This window comes from Apis dorsata, unplaced genomic scaffold (assembly GCF_000469605.1).
Source record: "Apis dorsata unplaced genomic scaffold, Apis dorsata 1.3 scaffold_92, whole genome shotgun sequence".
NCBI classification, from domain to species: domain Eukaryota; kingdom Metazoa; phylum Arthropoda; class Insecta; order Hymenoptera; family Apidae; genus Apis; species Apis dorsata.
This window is the reverse complement of record NW_006263390.1, coordinates 579,139-600,426: the sequence shown is the minus strand read 5'-3', so window position 1 is coordinate 600,426 and position 21,288 is coordinate 579,139. Positions and strand designations below refer to the sequence as shown.

The 21,288-nt window shown below is 23.9% G+C and overlaps 6 protein-coding genes across 14 annotated transcripts in view; 3 read left to right on the top strand and 3 right to left on the bottom strand.

Annotated features, from left to right (window-relative positions):
- Positions 1-2,264, top strand: part of LOC102674997 (focal adhesion kinase 1-like) — a 9,972-nt gene extending 7,708 nt beyond the window's left edge. Inside the window, exons 11-17 of the mRNA XM_031508599.1 lie at positions 420-590; positions 674-823; positions 897-996; positions 1,066-1,297; positions 1,369-1,660; positions 1,814-2,157; positions 2,252-2,264. Of these exons, the coding sequence (XP_031364459.1) occupies positions 420-590; positions 674-823; positions 897-996; positions 1,066-1,297; positions 1,369-1,660; positions 1,814-2,134 (1,266 nt within the window). The 3' untranslated portion in view covers positions 2,135-2,157; positions 2,252-2,264. The remainder of the gene's footprint in view (positions 1-419; positions 591-673; positions 824-896; positions 997-1,065; positions 1,298-1,368; positions 1,661-1,813; positions 2,158-2,251) is intronic.
- A 562-nt stretch (positions 2,265-2,826) lies between these two features.
- LOC102680792 (sister chromatid cohesion protein DCC1) lies at positions 2,827-6,893 on the bottom strand. Its single transcript, XM_006611685.2, has 8 exons — positions 6,685-6,893; positions 6,397-6,573; positions 6,135-6,330; positions 5,869-6,061; positions 5,541-5,757; positions 5,365-5,474; positions 5,100-5,283; positions 2,827-5,030 (listed from the first exon to the last, which is right to left on the bottom strand). Exons 1-8 carry the CDS (start codon positions 6,702-6,704, stop codon positions 4,925-4,927), a joined length of 1,203 nt encoding a protein of 400 aa, XP_006611748.1. The 5' UTR covers positions 6,705-6,893; the 3' UTR covers positions 2,827-4,924.
- A 4-nt stretch (positions 6,894-6,897) lies between these two features.
- LOC102680931 (elongin-C) lies at positions 6,898-9,281 on the top strand. Of its 4 annotated transcripts, none has more exons than XM_006611687.2 (5): positions 6,898-7,035; positions 7,520-7,580; positions 7,779-7,847; positions 8,025-8,215; positions 8,307-9,281. In XM_006611687.2, exons 2-5 carry the CDS (start codon positions 7,548-7,550, stop codon positions 8,446-8,448), a joined length of 435 nt encoding a protein of 144 aa, XP_006611750.1. In that variant the 5' UTR covers positions 6,898-7,035; positions 7,520-7,547; the 3' UTR covers positions 8,449-9,281. The 4 variants fall into 4 exon arrangements, with proteins under 4 accessions (XP_006611750.1, XP_006611749.1, XP_006611752.1 ...); XM_006611686.2 differs by having other exon boundaries at positions 8,022-8,215; XM_006611689.2 differs by lacking the exon at positions 7,779-7,847.
- LOC102681318 (biogenesis of lysosome-related organelles complex 1 subunit 2) lies at positions 8,980-10,179 on the bottom strand. Its single transcript, XM_006611690.2, has one exon. The coding sequence runs from the start codon at positions 9,909-9,911 to the stop codon at positions 9,414-9,416; it is 498 nt and encodes a 165-aa protein (XP_006611753.1). The 5' UTR covers positions 9,912-10,179; the 3' UTR covers positions 8,980-9,413.
- A 723-nt stretch (positions 10,180-10,902) lies between these two features.
- The window catches only part of LOC102680563 (UDP-glucose 4-epimerase), a 21,463-nt gene continuing 11,077 nt past the window's right edge, over positions 10,903-21,288 (bottom strand). The window contains exons 1-7 of one of the 5 annotated variants that reach the window (XM_031508614.1): positions 13,587-13,636; positions 12,548-12,694; positions 12,092-12,210; positions 11,733-12,023; positions 11,435-11,615; positions 11,073-11,357; positions 10,903-10,982 (exon numbers count right to left, since the gene is read on the bottom strand). In XM_031508614.1, the coding sequence (XP_031364474.1) occupies positions 10,927-10,982; positions 11,073-11,357; positions 11,435-11,615; positions 11,733-12,023; positions 12,092-12,210; positions 12,548-12,677 (1,062 nt within the window). In that variant the 5' untranslated portion in view covers positions 12,678-12,694; positions 13,587-13,636 and the 3' untranslated portion in view covers positions 10,903-10,926. Of the gene's footprint in view, positions 10,983-11,072; positions 11,358-11,434; positions 11,616-11,732; positions 12,024-12,091; positions 12,211-12,547; positions 12,698-12,955; positions 12,975-13,089; positions 13,170-13,586; positions 13,637-21,288 lie in introns of those variants that run through there. The other 4 variants (XM_031508613.1, XM_006611683.2, XM_006611684.2 and 1 more) reach the window with 4 other exon arrangements.
- On the top strand, positions 16,252-19,292 carry LOC102680335 (coiled-coil domain-containing protein 85C). 2 transcript variants are annotated; one of them, XM_006611682.2, is made up of 5 exons: positions 16,256-17,114; positions 17,247-17,662; positions 18,192-18,564; positions 18,666-18,931; positions 19,006-19,292. In XM_006611682.2, exons 1-5 carry the CDS (start codon positions 17,102-17,104, stop codon positions 19,048-19,050), a joined length of 1,113 nt encoding a protein of 370 aa, XP_006611745.1. In that variant the 5' UTR covers positions 16,256-17,101; the 3' UTR covers positions 19,051-19,292. The 2 variants fall into 2 exon arrangements, with proteins under 2 accessions (XP_006611744.1, XP_006611745.1); XM_006611681.2 differs by having other exon boundaries at positions 16,252-17,662.

Genomic DNA, 21,288 nt, shown 5'->3' with positions numbered 1-21,288 from the left:
ATATATATATATATATTCATACATATACATACATACATAGATACATACATAGATACATACATAGATACATACATGTATATATACAATATTGCTTTGGTATATGCAGTTGTGATCACACATTAGTTTGTTTAAATTTACACAATGGCCCTTTTTTTTCATAACTAGATGGTACTTTTTATTCATAACTGAAATGAATTTTATTTTGCAGTTTTGATAGGCTAATCTGTTTGCATGATGAATGGAGATAATATTATCATTATAACAATCTGAGCTGCATGTAATTATAATTGCACTACTATTTTCTGAAATTGGTTTTGCATCAAGAATTATGCATCTCTTTAATTTTATTATGTACATATGTTTATTAAACTCGTTGAAACAGTGAATTATGATTATAACGATTACGAACGAATCGATAAAAATTGAAACGAATTTTTTTCTTTCAGAGGATCGTACAATCACAGTTATTCGATAGCATCACAGAAAATTTCAGCAGTGGTATTGACGATGAACAAAAATTATTAGAACAACGACTTTTAGAACAGCAGCGTCAATCGGAAGAAGATAGTCGTTGGTTAGCAAGAGAAGAGGTGCGATTAATTACTTGCATCATTATTTACAATGAATAATTTGGTTTAATATTTTCTCTAAAAATCTTTATTTTGATATTTAGAAACGTCTATCCATTGCGACGAGTGGAGATGAAAGCGCGAGTCCTCCAGTTCCACGTTCGGTTACTCAATCACCAAGTCATGAACAGCATGGCGCTAATACTGGTTCTATAGGATCTGATAAAAGTACCGAAAAAGTAATCGTTGTAAAGGTAATTTTTCTAATTAGAAGAATAATTTTTTGAAATCATGAACAAAATTATAAAAAGAATGTTTATTTTATAGAAAATGGAACCTACACCAACTGCCGATCTAGATAGGACGAACGATAAAGTATATGATTGTACCACTAGCGTAGTTCGTGCAGTAATGTCTTTATCTCAAGGTATATATTATTATCTTTAATTTTAAATTTGAATAATTTTAATAACATTTTAATAATATTGCAAACAAGGTGTTCAACAAAGCAAGGCTGATCAATATTTAGAATTAGTACGTAAAGTGGGTATCGAATTGAGAGCGTTACTTTCATCTGTCGATGCTTTGATGGATATATTACCTATATCTGCTCATCGAGAAGTAGAAATGGCGCATAAAGTTCTTAGTAAGGATATGGCAGAACTTGTAACAGCTATGAAACAAGCTCAAAAATATAGTGCTACTACATTAGATGCTGAATATCGAAAGTAAGTGCTTCTTTCAATGCATATTAGCTTATTGCCATATAAATTTCAAAAAAAATTTAATGTAATTTCAGAGGGATGCTCTCAGCGGCTCACATTTTAGCAATGGATGCGAAAAATCTTTTAGATGTAATCGATTCGATACGTATTCGTTATCCATATGTAGATAATCAGATTTGCCAAAATCAAAATCATATTAATACTTCACAAGAATCGATGTCAGAAAATCGTATTCGTTCCAGTCAATCTGGAGAACAATTTCTAAGGAGAAGTCAATCGAGCGAACGTCAAGGTACTACGTTTAGACAGAGTCAAAGCGGTGATCTTTTACATAGAATGGGTCAATCCGTCGATCGTTCATTGCAGGTAAATTTATATCTCGAAATAAATTTTATATAATATATAAAATTTGTTATATAATGTAATTGTATTCAAAAATTATTGTAATATTTTTTTATTTTTTTAAAATTGTAATTATATAATATTATATATATGTAATTTATATAATTTTCTACTTAGGGTAGTCAAACTGATATCAGCAGCGGCTCTAGTTTAGAAAGAAGGCATCATATCGTTACTAATAGTCTTGAACGTAATTCAACAACAAGAAGACAAATGACAACAAATAGTTTAGAAAGAAAAAGACCATCATTATCTTGTAATATCAGTCCCATGAATAATTCGGTTAATTTGCCACCAATGGTACCAGTTACCTGCAATTTAGTCCAAACAGTTGGACCTGTTATTCATCCAAGTCAAACAGTTACAACAGGTATTAATCAACAGTCAGTGTTTACAACTAATAATAAAACAAATGAAAATGCAACAACTGATAGCTAACAACGAGGTGCCTTTGCATTAAGGTATAAGTAATAATATCAAATTATTTATTGCATAAATTTGTACGAAATTTCTCATACTCATTACTCAATTATATTTTTTATTTATTAATTTCAGGAAAACTTCGAAGTAATAATTATATGTATATAGTCTACATCGTACAAGTTACCCATTTACATCTCACACATAACTCAGCAGCAAGAGATTTAATATTTATGCTTTATAGCTCTTTTTAACATTTAATAAATTTTGTCTAAACGTACTTATAGATAAGGCAGTATTCGTTAAATATAACATAGATTAGGATTATCACGAAAAAACATAAGTCACAACTGAAAAGAAATCACTCCAAAGTTTTAGAATTATTATTAATTTGTTATTATATAATAATCATGTGTGAATTGGGTGATGCAAAAGATAGCCTTGAGTCTAAAAAATTATAAACATAAATAATTTTTATTGATATCAAACGCAACATTTATATGAAATAAAATATTTAAATTTTATTGCATATATCATAATATTATTAAAAATTAATTATAAAAAGATTATCATTATAATATAATCTATAATCTATCGCTTCAAAGATTGTCTTATTGTATCACCCAGTATGTAGTTGAATAATTCTATATATATACATAAATATAGATATTTATAAATATATATTTAAATGAATAGTTCAAAATATTTTATGCAAAAAATTTAATTTCATATAGGATACAATTTTACAAAATTATTTTTACGAATTTATAATTTATAATAGTCTATTTCCTGCTAAAAGGAGTGATTATAATTGTAAAAAATGGGACTGAATGTTATTTCTATTAGGTAATTATTTTGTAATTCATATCGATTTGTGAAATTTATATAAAATGTTTTATAAAAAAATGAATTATTCTTCAGCGGCAAGTCAGTTCCTATAAAATATTTATACAAATTTCATCATTGCATAAGAATAGTATTGATAACTTGTCAACATAATGCGCTTATAACGGCAGTGCATTTACAAATCTATTAAATATTCCATAAATTAAATATTCCATTTTTATACATTTATTTTTTTACATTCCTGGGAGGAAATTTAGTTTCATATTGGATTAAAATTATTGTCCATGATGTTTGACTGATTTTTATATTGCTCATTACTTTACACAACTATAGTTTTGAATACTAATGTGCCAAGGCGTATTTATATGTACAATATGAACAAATTTTATTATTGACTATACATGTACAGTAATATTTTTAATGTAACATCCCAGGAATTTGTAATTTACGATTACAATATTCGACACTGCTATTGCATCGAAAATATAAGATATTTTTTTTTTTAGATTTACTTTATTGTATATAAATAAATATTCAAAATTTGTATCATTTAATAATAATATTAATTATTGAGTTACAAGTATTATTTCTAGTAAATATTTTTCACATATATTTTATTATATTCAATTTTTTTTTCCACAAATTGTAGTCACTTATTTATTAGAATTCTATTGAAATATTTAAAAGTTTTCAATCCTATATCTTTCATGATGCATGTTTATATCATCTTCAATATTGTAATACTATATAAAATATATGTTTTGTTTTATAATTGTTCTTTACACACAATAATAATAGTTTTTAAGTATGCCATGACGAATATTACAATATATGATGATGTAATAAAATTAAAATATTGTTAAAAAAGAAACTTTTGTTTTTAATGTTGGATAATGTTGGATAATTTAAAAAATTGTATATGTGACAAATTTTATTAGTGAACTGATTATATGTTATAAATTTTTCAATTATCATTCAATAAACTTACTCAATTATTTGTATATATACATACACATGCGCGCGCGCACACATATACACACAAAATCAATTTAAAAATAATAAAAGCTTAATTTATTTTAGTTTTTTTATAGCTAAATATCTTCCACAATCATACAAGATTTCGTAATTTGTATAACAAAATAATAAATATATAAACTATTTATAATTGTTAGTATATATAAAGATAGTTGTAATTTTTTTTTTTAAGAAAAAGGATAAAATAACTACTGAAATGAAAATATTCTAGCATCATTGAATTACTGTTATTAATTAAGTAATAAAAATTAAGACACAATATTTAAAAAATATTTATAAAATTGTGTAAATGTAACTATGTATTATTACTACAGACAAAATAATAAATAGTAAGATAATTTCAGCATTATGAATACTTTTAAGATTGCCACATAATAGCACAATATCAACAACGACAAGTCAGCATCAATATATTTACATTATTGTATATATTTTAATAAAAATGTGTCCATTTAATTAGTAATCGTAGCATGATATTGATATTTTTTTATATCATTTCGACAATAAGTGTTTATTTATTTTATTTAATTACGTGTAAGGCGAATTAACAGCTCATGAACCAATTATAACTCTTTTTCTCTGCTTTTCTGCGAAAAACTGTTCTTTTTATATTTTAAAAAAATCTCCTATTATATTATTAACAAAGTATTCTTCATCACTTATAATTATATTTCATTATTTAATTTCACTGATTATAATTTAATAATATCTAGTTTACTTTTGCAAAAATCAACTAATTAAAACTAAAAGTAATATTCAACAATGGAACAATAGAAATAATGGCTCTTCAGAAAAAAATATAAAAGATATAAATATAAATATAAATATAAAGGAGATAGCCTGGTTAACTGAAAACCAGACTCTTGGAGAGAAAAAAGTTAGAAGTTTGAATTATGATATTGTATCATTAAAATGATTTTTACTTAATTATTTACCATATTTTGAACTATAATATTTAATACCATTAATAATTGAACATCTAGCATATTTAGTTAGAAGAGCATTAACATTCATTTTGTTTGTTGTTAAATTTCTAAAAAAAAAAAATAATTTATGAAATGAGAACAGAACTTAATATTTTATAAATACAATTTTTACTTACATTATATAAGGTGTTATTTCTTGAACTGTCCATTTATTTTTTGCTTTAAAAAGTTCATTAAATCTTTCATTAATATCTATTGGCAAATTAGCTTCTGTGAATGATACCACTTCTCTTGTCATTGTTGAGTTATTCCATTTGATAAGAGCAATTCCTTTTAAATATTCTTCTTTTGGTTCTATTTCTATGTACAAATAAATATAATATAAACATATTTTACATATAAATATTAACTATAAATTTTTTTATATAACTTTCAATTTACTTTCTGGTGTACCAATATGCCATGATTTCATAAATTGTTTATATTCAGTTATTGGAGAAACAGCAAGGAGTACTTTTGCCAAAGTCTTACAACATTTTTCCTCATCGTACCTTATAACATTATAACTTATAATAAATTAATAATTTTTATTAATATATGCATAAAATTATGTTTACCTATATAATGATGTTCCATCCTTTTTTGACTTCTCACTTACTTGTGTATATCTTGCAAATACAGCCTCAAAAATTGATTTAAAAATAAATTCTTTCAAAGATTCATATGTAAATTCTTTATCTACTTCATTTAATGCCCAACTATTTTCTTCCAAAATATCTAACATAAGTGTTAAACTTCGAACTTCAAATTCAAATGATATTAGACGAAAGTAACCTTAAAATCAAAAAATAGAAAATAATATGATTATTTAAAATATTAATATATGTTAATTACTATATTATTATTTGATGTCAATTATATTAATTTTATAAGAAAATATAATACCATCAATATTAACTATTAAATAATCATTTAAGGCTTGAATTAGTTCATCTTCACTGGCTTGTATTTCATTTTGTAATCTGTGCCAATTATATAAAAGTTCATGACATATTGATGATTCATATTCCATTCCTTTAAAAGATGTGGGCTCAAGTATATTAAGTAATTTTTCCCATTTAGGCTTACATTCTTTTGTCTAAAGTATTTTAAACACAAATAATATTTTATTCATAAATAATTTTATAAATATTATTTTAAAATTTTTTTACCTCATAGTATGTATGAAAAATTCCACAAATATTATAATATTTTATTATTCTGTCTGTATTTACTTTTATTTGTTCAAATAAATTTAATTTTGGTACTAATAAACAAGAATTAGATGTTCCTGCTTCTCTAATATCATATGTTCGATTTCTTGTACATAATACTGCAAAATCTTTCTTATTACCCTGAAATGTTAAACTGAAATGTTGCAAATAATATTAAATCATTATTAAAAAATTGATAAAATTAAATGAAGATATATACCTGTCTCCTTTATTTATTGCCTCTATTAAATGTTCATCAAGTTCTAATAATTTTATATGTTTTTCTATATCATGTTCTTGTGCAGAATATAAAATTTGCGTTACATTTTGCAAATCAGATTCCTTAATAACAGCTAATTCTAAACTTTTATGTATTTCTTCTGTTGTTCTCGAATAGCTATAAAAGTAAAAGTTAAAATATATCAAATATATATACCATAAATATATTAAATATATTTATTCAATATTTATTTGCACATGAAATTTTATGAAAATATTTTGTTGTCACCTAGTCTTTGCAGTTTCCATTATATGAAATTTGAAAAGATTACACGATAAAGTAAAATTATAAATTACAGAAAGATAAATCTTTTCATTTAAATTATTAATTACGATATATATTTCATATATAAGTATAATATAAAAATAAAAAGTTATATTAAATTTTTTTAGATAAACTTTTTTACCCGCCAATCTTTGTCCAATCGTAGAATAAATTAAACTGAAGATGGAGAAGTAGTTTCGATTTATCGAGAACTATACAATATCACTAGCAGCCATATTAATTGCCATTGCGCTTATTAAGAAACTTTATTGTGATCAAAAAGTCTGAATTTATACAATTTTCTTTTTCGTTGAGGTATGTACGATATTGATCTGAAGCAAAATAAAGTTATAATTATTTTCATAAAAAAAGGTAAAATTATAAACGTAAATTATGTTTTGAATATAATTTATATTGCTTGTTTTCTATTTTATGTTCGATTATTTTCTAGTACTACTTTTTTAATAATACATTTTGATAATATATTTACTTTCCACTATTCATTAATTGTATTAATGCATATTAATATTGGACTCGTTATGAAATATTATTATTTAACGTGCAAAAGAAATTTTTTATCTGAATAAATAATGGAACAAAAATCAACCTTAAATAATCCAAATTAAGAGACATATCAACAAGATATAATGATAGTTTAATGAAAACTAATCTCTTCAATTATTATTGAAAATATTGATTTAAAAATGTTGATTTAAAATGTTTTGAAGTATATATTATATTTCTTATATGTTATTATAATTAATGATTTAGTGTCATTTAATGATGCTATTCTTTTTAGAAATATAAGTATCCTATAGGACACAAACATGTCAAATGATGTGAACACCCAAGCTGATAAGGTATGTTTTGTTTAAAATATCATGCATGCTATATTTTTTTATAACAGTTGGGATATGTGAAGTGTATTTGAAGAAATATATGTGCTGTTACAATTGGGCTGCTATCATAACTGCAATTTTATTAATTCTTCTAATTGGAAAACAGGAAAATTATAGTAAACAGTTTGTTGATTAATGCTAATTTTTCTTTGGATCAAGCCCAATGAGGACGAAAATATCGATAAAGCAGAAGAAGAAGAAGGCACTTCGTCTATTGATCTGCATGCGGTACCTATTTCTGCAAATTAAAATTTTGCTGCTTAATGATCTTTTTCTGTTTTTTATATTCCTTGTCTTTCATTACTAACAGTAGGATAGTTGTATGGTAGTTAAAATATTAACTCAACATATAATAATTAACATAATACAATATAATGTATAAGTTTTGGGATAAATTTTTAGCAGGAAAGTGGAATTATATACGGAGGTTGTGAAGGACCAAATGCAATGTATGTAAAACTTGTTAGCAGTGATGGACATGAATTTATTGTTAAACGTGAACATGCTTTAACTAGTGGAACAATAAAAGCAATGTTAAGTGGTCCTGGTCAGTTTGCAGAAAATGAAGCTAATGAAGTTAATTTTCGAGAAATTCCGTAAGTCTTTTTTTTTATTTCAATTTCAATAAAATTATTATATTTATAAAAAATAAAGAAATAAAGAATTATTTATATTTTTTATTTACAGATCTCATGTATTACAAAAGGTTTGCATGTATTTTACCTACAAAGTACGCTATACAAATAGCAGCACAGAAATACCAGAATTTCCTATAGCACCAGAAATTGCATTAGAATTATTGATGGCTGGAAATTTTTTAGATTGTTAAATGTCACGAATGATATTAATAAGCAATCGGTTTTGAGCAGTCAGTATAATAAAATTATTTATCATAATTTTAACATAAAAAATTCAATTATATTGTGACATATATCAAAAAATAATTCATAATTCGCATTTTGTATTTTGCAATATAGTTTAATATTATTTTAACAATAAATTATCTAAATTGTTTAAATGATTTATTTATAAACAAATTTAAAAATATATATCTGATAAATGCTTAAAAAATATATATATATATAATAATAGAGAAATTTCAATTAATCAATGTGATCTAAATTTATTGCATGTGCTATTTGATTAACTATATATCCAATAATATAACAAATTATTATATTTAAACAAAATTTATATTAGAAAATGATATACTGATGTAATATGAATTGTATATTCATGACTGTCTGATACATAACTATAAACAAAAAAAATTGCATCATGTACAATTAATATAGGATTTAATCAATAGATTATATAACAAGGAGATTGTTATTTTTGAAATGGTGTCTATATTAATACATTATAGTTATATTTTTTATTATATATAAGAATATTTATTTTTGATTTCTATTCAAATTACAAATTTTACTTCTTATTTATTATTTTCTGGCAACTTTAATCATGTTTCATATTTTCCATGTAGAAAATAATTAACATACATTTATAAATAAAATATAATATGTAGTATATAGAAATATTATGTGATATAGTGTAAGAAAAAAAAAACACACGACACATTTTTATAGAATCTTTATAAAAAAATGTGTGTGTATCTGTGTGAGACTGTATTCTAATATAATTAATTATATAAATTAAAATTAATGAATGTTTTTATTTCTTACCTTTTTTATAACAGAAAATGTAATTTTAATTTCATTAATGTACATTTCTTATTTAAATAATTAAATGATACAATATTTAACTTAATTATATATTTCTTAATAGATTACAATTTTATTTACTTTTTGTATCTTTTTCAATATCCTTAAATTTTGCTTCTAATCGTTTTGAATATGCTGCTAATTTATATGCAGCTTGTTCTAGTTTAGTTACACTATCGTCAATTTCATTGATATTATCTAAAATTGGTTGTAACTTTTTATATTTTTCGTTTAAAGAATCCAAAGATTGGGCTACACTAGATGATATTGTTTTTAATTCTGTATACTTCGCAATAGTTTCTTTATTTAATCGTTCTAATAAACGATAATCGGCATGAGTAGCAGTAAGTTCTTCTTGTAAATATTCTCCAGTTTTTTGAAACATCGTATTAGCTAAACGACTAAGATTCGGATCATGAGGATCCAATGCTTCGAAGCTACTTGTACTTGTCGAAAGAGTAGTTCCACGTTTTGGCGATTCACATCTTAAATTATGATCTGCTGAATTTTCCAAAAAAGGTGGTGGTTCACTTTCAATGTCTTCTCTTAATGGATCTTTGACAGATGTCATTGTCACAGTAAATAATTATCTATTTAACAAGAAATTATGTAGTATATATAATCTTTCTTGTCTCACAGACACATAATTCAGGACAAATGTCAAAATTATGGAAAATTAGTTGTTTTATTACGCTATCTATTATTTTTTGAACGAAATATTTTGCCGATAATACAGTAATTGTATTTGCTGATTGCCAATAAAATGTTTTTATAAATACTTAAAATCACAGTTAATCAGAATTATCTTGTATGTGCATATTTGTTTAAAATAAATAAATAAAGATAAATAAATATAGATAAAGAAAAGAAATAATGGAGAAAAGATAAAGATAAGGTAAAAATTGTGCAATCAGCGCCATCTTCAGTGTGCCATAAATAAAACATCATATAAATAAGAAAAGCTAATAATATAAAAAAGACAAAGATAGAATAAGAATTGACTATTTTTCTTAAATGCTTTATTTTATTATATCTTTGAAAAGATATATTTGAGATGGCGATCAATTGTTATGCTTTTTCTATTCTTTTATGATTTAATTCTCTTATTATATTAGCTTAATCTATAGCACTTTAAAGACAGTGCTGATTCAAAAATTTTTATTCTATTTCTATCTTTTTTCTTTTATTTTCTTTCTTTACTTGCTTTGTAAAATTTATATGCTGAAATATTCAAAAATTCAAAATATTTCAATATTTTAATATTATTTTATTAATATGTAAATCATTCTTTTTTACAATTATAGGAACATATTCATTTTATGGCACAATAATTTAGTATATAAATTATTATTTAAAAAGATAATGACTCATTAATTGTGACTATTAAATATAAATGTAAATTTTTTTTAAAATAAACATATTTATAATTAATTTTAAATATAAAATAAGTATTTAGTTTGGGCTTTGGTTTAAACTTTGGTAACCAGACACCACCATGGCTTTATGTTTAAAATAATTGAATATATAAATAAAATGTTCTGCTTGAAATATTTTACATTTTCTTATAAGAAATATTTCAATATTTATTATGAAGATTTATATCCATTTGGATTATTTTGTTGCCATCTCCATGTATCTAAACCTATAATAAATATATTAAAATAATTAATTCTAAATTATTAATTCCTATAACAATTACAATTCTTCATATATTATTGAAATAGTAACTTACACATATTGTCTATATTTTTAGTAGCTTGCCAATCTAGTTCTTTATTAGCTAAACTAGCATCTGCATAACTTACAGAGATATCACCTGGTCTGCGTTCAATTATCTTATATGGTATATTTCGTCCTGATGCTTTTTCAAATGCTCGTATAACTTCTAGTACTGAATATCCTTTTCCAGTACCTAAATTAAACACTTTAAATCCTGTAAAATTACGAATTTTTTGATAAATCATTGCTTTTACATGGCCCACAGCTAAATCCGTAATGTGAATATAATCTCGTATGCCTATAAATTAAGCAATAAGCATAAATTAATACAATATATTGATTTCACATAAATATTTTTATATCTTTTCTATTTACCTGTTCCATCAGGAGTATCATAATCATTTCCATAAACATATAAAATTTCTCTTTTTCCTACAGATACCTGAGCAATATATGGCATTAAATTATTTGGTATTCCATTGGGATCTTCTCCAATTAATCCAGAAGAATGAGCTCCAACTGGATTAAAATATCTCAAAGATATAACAGACCATGCCTAAAATGAGTTTCAATTTGATTAAAATATTTTAAAGATATAATAAATCATTATTTCCTTACATATTACAATAAATATTTTATTAATAATATGTAAGACAATGAAAACCAAAATCACCTTATCTGAAATGCACAAATCTTTCAAAATTTCTTCAACCATATATTTTGTTTTTCCATAAGGATTGGTACAATTACCAGTTTTCATATCTTCAACTAATGGTAGTTTTTCTGGAATGCCATAAACTGTGGCACTACTTGAATAAATAAAACATTTCACATTGAATTCTTTCATAACTTTTAATAAATTCAATGTTCCACAAACATTTGTTTTATAATATTCTAAGGGTTTTTCACAAGATTCACCCACAGCTTTTAAAGCAGCAAAATGTATAACAGAATGAAACTTGTACTGAAATAAAATTATTTTAATCATTTTAATTATAGTATATTTATTCTTAATAATATTCATTATTATACCTTTTCAAATATTTTTTGTAATTCATCCAAATTTGTTACATCACATTGAATAAATATAATTTTTCTATTTGTTAATTTTTCTACTCGTAATAAACATTCTGGTTTTATATCATCATTTCCTGCATACAAATATAATATAATTATTATTTATCTTCAATTCAATTAAAAAAAAATATTTATTTTCATATATTTTGATATATATATATATATTACTATATAATATACAATTAAGTACTATAACTATCAATATTATGTGTTTTATATATGTTCATAAAATTACTAATCCATTAAATTATTATTGATCAACTATATTAATTAATTAATATTTTTTTAAAATCATTATTACTTTTATTAGAATACACATGAGTTGTTATTTTTAAAAATAATATTATAAGGAATATTATTATATTATTATATTATATTCATTATTTTTTTAACTGATTCGTTATTTCTTACCTTTATAAGCATTAGTAAGGTTGTCTATTACCACCACCTCAAAATCTGCTTGTAATAATTCCAATACTGTATGAGAACCAATGTACCCAGCACCTCCCGTCACCAATACATTCCAAGATTTGTTTGTCATTATTTCACTCTGCTTTTTTGTTATTTTTAATACAATATTCTACAATTATTGTGCTCTTACTATATTAAAAGGGAACTACCAGTGATATATACATAGACAAAATGATATTAATACACTATCAGGTAAAAATAATAATGTTGAATAATACTGAATACTAATCATTTTTTAATATTTTATCGCTTTATAAATTAAATATATAAATGATTTAAAATAACTGCATTTATTTGACATTAAAAATCTATACTACATAGTAAATATTTAACAGAAATAATTTTTACCTTTGCCACACACATTCAAAAATAATGTACATAGATATATGTAATTTATATTAATTAAAAAGAAACTTTATCATAACAATAACTATATACATAACATATATATATCAAAATTATTTTAATAAAAATGAAATTACCATTATATTTTACATATATATGATACGTAAGCAATTAACCTTATTTCCCAATCGCTAAAAGATTTTATATTTAACTAAAATAAACATGATAAAAAACTGAGTACATTATATGATAATTTAAGTTACACAATACAGATATCTTATCAGCGTTAATATCAAATTATAATATAAGATATTAAATTAATATTTAAAAAATATTATCCGTAAATTTCATTTTGATATTTGTCAATTTAAACTTAATTTATAAATTAAAATAAATTTATATATATATATAATATAGTAAAATATATATATATACAAATCTATTATATGGGCAAATCAAATACTGATATTTTTATAAATAATTTCTTTATCATAGATTTAGCATATTATATCATAATTAATATGATATATAAAGTGTGAGCTAATATTTTAACTTTATACAGTAATTAAAATCAATAAAAATGAATTTTATAAAAAAAAAATTATATATCCAATTTAAATAAAAAAAGACTCACTTGAAAATTTGTATAAATTACAAATTTTATATAAATTACAAAAATTAAATTAAATTACAGTAATAATTTACTATAATTTTTAATATGATAATTTAAACTAACAAATTTCACAATGAAAAAATAATTAGGCAAAAGAAATTTACAATTTGAACCGAACGGAATTGGAACCGTTTTAAACTACTTTTATTTTACATAAATTTCAATTTTATCAGTTATTTATTTTTCAGGTAGACTTTGGGCACGTGTAAGAAAAAATAGGTCACGGAATGTCGATTTGTTGATTAACAATGGGTTTTTAAATAAGTGATATTCGCATATATTTTTACATTTATATTTATTTAATTCTAAATTGAGTTTAACTTTTGATGATAAAATTAAAATTATATAATTAATTTTTTATAGATATAAATAAATAAGTTATCATATTAATAAAAAAATTATATGTTGCTATATATTATATATATTATTGAATTTATATATGAAAAAAATTTTCTTTATATATGAAAAGATTATTTAAATTTTATTTCATTTATAATATAAAAATATGAACTGTTTTTTTATATAAGTATATATGATATATAATAATTTTTTTAAAACATTTATTATATATATATATATATATGTACAATATATTTCAAAGGAAAGAATATTTTGCATAATATGTAAAAAATTAACATAAAATTGTTCTTTTTGTTTATAAACTTATTTAAATATTTCAGCATATTTAAAATTATTATATATATTTAAAATTATTTAATAATAAAATTTTTCCGTTTAAAAATCTATTGCACAAAAAAATATCATTGTTAACCTCTTCAATCATGATCGCATATGTGTATTCGACGATCGGTTAATTCATTCGACAGTTGCTGATTAAAATCAGCGATCGATTGGTATTTGTCGATTAAAATCGACAATCATATCAAATAAGTAAAGAAAATGTTTTTTTTATATATAAATACAATAAATGGTTCACATTTTTATATCATAAATAACAAAATATTTAAATAACAAATTTTTGTACGTAAATTTAGATTTACTAATTAAGACACTATTTGAATATTAATATAACTCATTTTGTATTTTGTTAATTTTATTGTTTAAATATAGATATTAAATTAGATATAGATATAGATATTTGAAATTAATAATTAATAAAATAATAATTGACATAAAATTTTAAGTATAATGATGGAATAATAGCGTAACATATTTATATTTTTTAATGATTTTTTTAATAATAAAAGAAGTAAAATATATAAATTTAATGATGATTAAAAATTTTAATTTTGATTTTAATTTATATTATTTGTTTATTTGTGTAATTTATGTTATATAATTAAATTATATAATATTTATATAATCAAATATAATATAATAGAAATGTTAATAGATCATATGAATTCTCCCATGAATCTCTAACAAATATTAATAATTAATTTTAATTATTTGTGAATATAAATAAAAATATATCAGAAATATGAATATACAGATTCATATAATATATACGTATTAAACTTTAAATAAATTTAAGATGCGAATATGATTTGAAAGTAAAACTCTCAAGAGTTGTTTTCACAAATAGACACCATATTATTATCGAATAGTGAAAATTACCGTTAGAAAGTCATTTCAATGAAACATTTGCAAGTAATAATACTAATAACATTTGCAAGTAATAATATAAAGTAATTATATACATTTTATTACATATACAATTTTGAAAATAACTTTCAAGAATTTTATTCTCAAATTTATTCATATACAATAATTTTATCATTAATATACATTATATATACTAAAATGCACTATGTACAATGTACACAATTATTTATGTTAAATTTTTAATAATAATAAAAATATTAAAAATTGTTGTTACTTAAATAAAAATTATTTATAATTGTAATTTTATTTATATTTAATACATTTGATATATATATATTGTTTATTATTTAAAATAATTTACAATAATAAGAAAGAGAAAATTAATTAGACAACTTTATGTAAAATATTTTACATTAAAATATTAAAATATTTTATGTATATAGTACTAAATATTTTATTATATTAACAATTTAATGATAAAAAAATATTTTGTATATACATATATTTTTTTTCATAGATGACGGATTTCATTTTTTTGAAGGGATGAATCGAAACTTCGAGAAACATCTATTGAACCTCTTATACTTTAAAATACTATTCCTTTCTATACTTCCTACGAGTAAAACATACTGTTAAGTCCCCTCTTTAAAGAAGTTGGACCAATCAGCAGTTACCTTCAAGTTCCCGCGCGTGAACCTTAAAGCCCTAGTATTTACAATTGTTTCTTCAATTATAATTTATAGTTTTAGTGGATGATTTTTGAATAATTATTAATTAAGACCGTTGATTTATCGTATCAGTAAATAAAATGTTATTATATATAAGAAATATTCAATGAGATTATGTAATTTAATACAGATATTCTTTAGATAATTGACAATTAGCATAAACAATAATATATACAATTAAAAAAATAAGATTAATTAAATTATTTCTTTTTTTTTTGAAACTACTAAGTAAAAACATTAATATGTAATAAACTAAATCAGTTAAGATTTGACAATAAAGTTTATATCTATTAATCTGCCGTAGTTATGAACGATTTCACTGAAATTCCCCACTCGATGTTACGGCACTGTGCCTCGTGAAATGCGGCGGCCCCGCATCAAGAAAAACAGGGCCCGGTTAAGTGCATTACTCTTGGGAGTGTAATATCGTTGTACTATCCCAGAATTTTGTAACGAAACTAAGTGTTTATAGATGAAGATTTAGAAGTCATATTTTTATTCTTTTACAGAACTATGTGTTTGTGTTTTAATCCGGTTATTAGCAGTTGGAATATGAATATATCACAAGATTATCTAGAATTATTGTGTGAAGCGAGAACGTCGATTCTTTAAAACTGTGATGAAAGCAAGGTTATTTGCGATTATGAATATGGAATTTATTCAATATGTTTAAAGAATTCGATAATAAAAAGTCTATTTGATTATTTGAATATTTGTGAATTATAATTTTTTAAGGTGAAAAGATATTGAACTGAATTAATGTAAGACGCCATAAGCAAAAAACGGAGATGATAAATTTTAGGTAAAAGAAAAAGTAAGTAATATTTTAAATAAATCAAATAGTAAATAAAGATCATAAGAAAAAGAAGAGAATCAAAAGAAAGAAAGAAAGAGAGGAAACAAAAAGTTTGAAAAAGAGAAAACAGAAAGTTTGATGGATGACAAGGTAAGACTTGTGGAGGTAAGGCATATAATACCGCGTGGGCCACCTCTTAAGTAGTAAATCCAATCTTGAGAAAAAGAGAGAGAGAGGGAGAGATCAAGAGAGCAAGAAAAAGAGAGAAGGAGAGACCGTACAGTGACCTAGATTTTACCGGGTCGAATAAGGCAGATCGGTATAAAGAAGTTACTGTAGACTTTCTGAAATGGGACGCAGCGCAGCCTGGAGCTAAATTAGCCGCAATGTCTAATAAGAGTAAGTCCCAGCCGCAGCAGCAGCATCCTTCGCACGTGATCAAGTCGACAGTGGAGCAAGTGCCACCGCGATATCAGCCACCACCACAACCAACCAGTGGTATCCTCAAGAATCATCCTTACTTTGGTACAGGCCCTTCCGTGCCAACCTCAGTGTCTACAGCCGGTCAGGGTCCTATCACAACTTTGAATCACCATCAAACTGTGCAATCATCACGACCTGTGCCGCAACAGAAGGATGCACAAAGCAAATATTCACCGAGGATAGAACATCGACATCATCCTCAAAGCGGAAGCACTTTGACTGCGTCAGTTTCGAAAACGCAACCTCATAGTTATCTTCAAGCCAAGGTCGGCCAAGGTCAGTACCTGCCACCTAACGGTCAGTATCCTACGGTAAACACTGCACAAACACCGCCTCTCAGACAAAGGATCACCGACGACGAGTTTCTTAGGCTGGGACCTGTGGAGATGCTCAAATTTGTTCGCAAGACCGAAAACGATATCGCAAGGCTCGCCGCCGAGCAGAATAGACAGATACAAAATTTGGTGAGTTTTACTGGTTTCTTACCTGTTTTCTCACCTGTTTTTTAATGAAGTAAATTATTTTAAATAATGCGATATAAGTAAAAGTTCTATTTATACATTGATGAGAGAAAGAATAAATGAAAGAAAGAATAAGAATAATCGTAAAACTAATTGTAGTCTTTTCTTTTCTACTGATACTATGATACATCTGTTTTATTACTTAATTTTACGAAAAATATGTGATCATGGATTTTAAGCACGTCACACGGAAGTTTTTGAGGCACTTTTAGGTCACACGAGTTGAGTCCACCATCGTAATTTCAACCAGTCACGCACATGTGAGTCCAATCGCGAATGATTGCTACTACGATCGGATTCTTTTCACTGAAAAATTATCAGTCGAAAATAAATACATATATTTATTATAATAAAAATTAAAAATTTTGTAAAATTTATTTTTTTTCTTATGTATCTTAATTTATGATAGAATTTTTAATTTATGATAAAAATAGCATAAAAATGACGATTATTTACAAATTTCGTATTCTAGCTTAACGAGCTTCGAGCATTAAAGGAGGCAAACCAAAGATTAAGTGATGATAATCAAGAGCTACGAGATCTTTGTTGCTTTTTGGACGATGATCGTCAAAAAGGTCGAAAATTAGCGAGGGAATGGCAAAGATTTGGAAGATATACAGCGAGCGTAATGCGTCAAGAAGTATCCGCTTATCAAAATAAATTGCGTCAATTAGATAATAAACAGCAAGAATTGATCAAAGATAATTTAGAATTAAAGGAACTTTGCCTTTATTTGGATGAAGAGAGAGGAGGTGGTCAAAGAGATGATGGAGATGGTTCAAGTTCAAGTACTAATGCTGAAGAAACAGCACCTCCAAGACCAAGGCATACATCTACCTTTAATGGTACAGTTTATTGCATTTATCACTTCCGGTATTTTTAAAATACATATATTATATATTTTTATGTGAATATTTTCGATCAGATTTTTAAATTTGCATTATAGACCAAACCATGCAATATGTAAGAAGTTTAGAACAGCGAGTAAAACAGCTCGAAGAAGATAAGAGTGTTTTACAAGCACGAGCGCAAGGATGGGAGATACCATCTGGTGAAATCTGGGAAAATCAGAACAGTCTAAGTGAAAATCCTCACATGGGAAGTCGGCCAGAAGCAGTGGTACGAGCTCTTCAGGTTCTTGAAGTTAGAGAACAACTTGAAAGAGAAGGCGGCCACGATGGAGAAAAAGCTTTGGTCAGAGAAATGTGCAATGTAAGTTATAAAATCTTATAAGAAAAATTTTTAATCAACTACATTAATAATATATTTTTTTTATCTTTATATAGGTTGTTTGGCGAAAATTAGAAGAAGGGCCACAAACGAGGCATTGATAAATATATTATAAGCGTAATTACGAATGAAACCTATTGTTTATTTCGATAATATATTTAATAGTATTATAGTTATTAATATGAATGTTATGAAGTTCATAGATTTATATGCATGTACCTACAAGTATTTTAATGTAAGAATCAATGTGTCTAGAATACTAGTGTCTGTTTACAGTATTTATATAAATATCGTAGTGCCGTTAGATTGCATAAATTGTTAATAAATTTTATTTTTATTAAATTTGAGAATTTATTTTTTCATACCCTAAAAATCCTATCATATAAAAATTTATAAATGATATCTTATTCGTTTTTAATATATGCAATATACAATATATCGATAAAAATATGCGATAAAAGGATATGCAATATAAGGAACTACTATGTCTATGAAATAATCATCTATACAATTTATACTACTATCCGCTCTACTCAAAGAAAACTTATTTTGTATACCGATTTTTTATTTTTAATTTATCAAAAAATTTTTTCATATATTCAAAGAATATTTGTATTCAAAGAATTGTTAATGATATGCATATTCATTTACTTCAAAAAGGACAACATAAAATTTATTTTTTTTTTGTTTTAACAGTATATGTTTTTTCAACGCTTGAACATAATTTTGAATTACAGATATTAAACTTTTTTTTTATTTTTTTTGTCTATTCAACTTTTAAATTATTTTTGAATATGCCGATATATATCTTTTTTCAACTTAAAATTTAAATATAAATCAAAATAAATTTTAGATATCATCAATTTCTGTGTAAGCGACAGAATTTTAAAATATTTCTTTCTTTGATATGTTTAATAAGAATCGACGATAGATTTTTTTGATTCTCTTTATGACTATCATTGGTGAAAAATACATGTATTATTATTTATTTGAAACTCTAAACTTTTTGTCTTATAATGTAATTGAACCAGAATAATAAGCCAATGGAACGCCAAGATCACATTGTGTTTTATCTTAATTATTTTTATATTTTTTATCTTATTTTTTCGAAAATTGTTCATACGAATATATCAATAATTATGAAATAATTTGTAATATTTGTCTTATATTTCATATCTTTTATGTTTAGTTATTTTCCAATCATTTACTTAAAAGTTAATTTATTGACTTGAGAATATTATCAGACGCAACTTGATCATAACAATGTTGAATAAAGGGGTAAGGGTCGTCGTCCATATATAAGAATATAAGAATGCGCATATAAGAATGCGCTGATGAATTCTGGAATGTTATTATCTTGCGACCTAATACAGTTATTTTCTACTATGTAATCTATATCATGTTTATATTTATTTTAATTTTGAAATAGATTATAAATTTGTTTTTCAGGATATGGAAATCTTATTATATCGCAAATGAGCGGAAAATAATTGCTGTTCTATATAATTTTCTTGTTTTGGATAAATATTAGATAAATATCATTATGTATTTATTTAACATTTTTGATTAACTTTTTAAAATATAAATGGAATTCTATTCTTCAACTTGTTTTTTGAAAGAATTATCACTTTTCTTGCTTGGATTTTGAAGAATACACATTCATCCTTTAAAAGGAAAGAAAACCAAGTACCATTTTTCTATCTATTGGATTATATTATTTTTATTATTCAATTATTTGATTTATTGTTCATTCGAAAATGGAATATTTATACTTTTTACTTTTATTTTAATTAATTTTGTTTATAAATATTGATAGCAAACATTGTATTATTGATACATTGATTTCTTTAATTTTTTATTAATTTCATATTTATACTGATTGATTGCTATTGTACATATTCTCTATTGAAAGTAACATTAATTATAAAACGAAGATTCCTTCATAATAATAAATACAATATAAAAATCAGAAAATGCATTACATTTATCGAGAAAAAAAAAAATCTCTTCGCCTACAATTTATTTTTTAAAAAGGAAAAAGAATAGCAGCAAGAGATACTCTTTTAAAGTATATTATTCAAAAATTCTAAGAAAAATATTTGGAGAATTGATTTTTATGTAGAATTTTTTTTAACAAATAATGTTTTAATGTTTTTACTGGTTGTAAAAAAAAATTATATGAAATAGATCAATTCCAAAAAGAAAAATACTAGTATCTAAGTTGTTCTTAAATTCGATGCTATCGGCTCTCAGATCATCGTCACTGAAAATTTTAAAAATAAAATTTCAAAAAAAAAGTAAAACAAATTAGAATTAATAAAAGAAATAAATTCATTAAA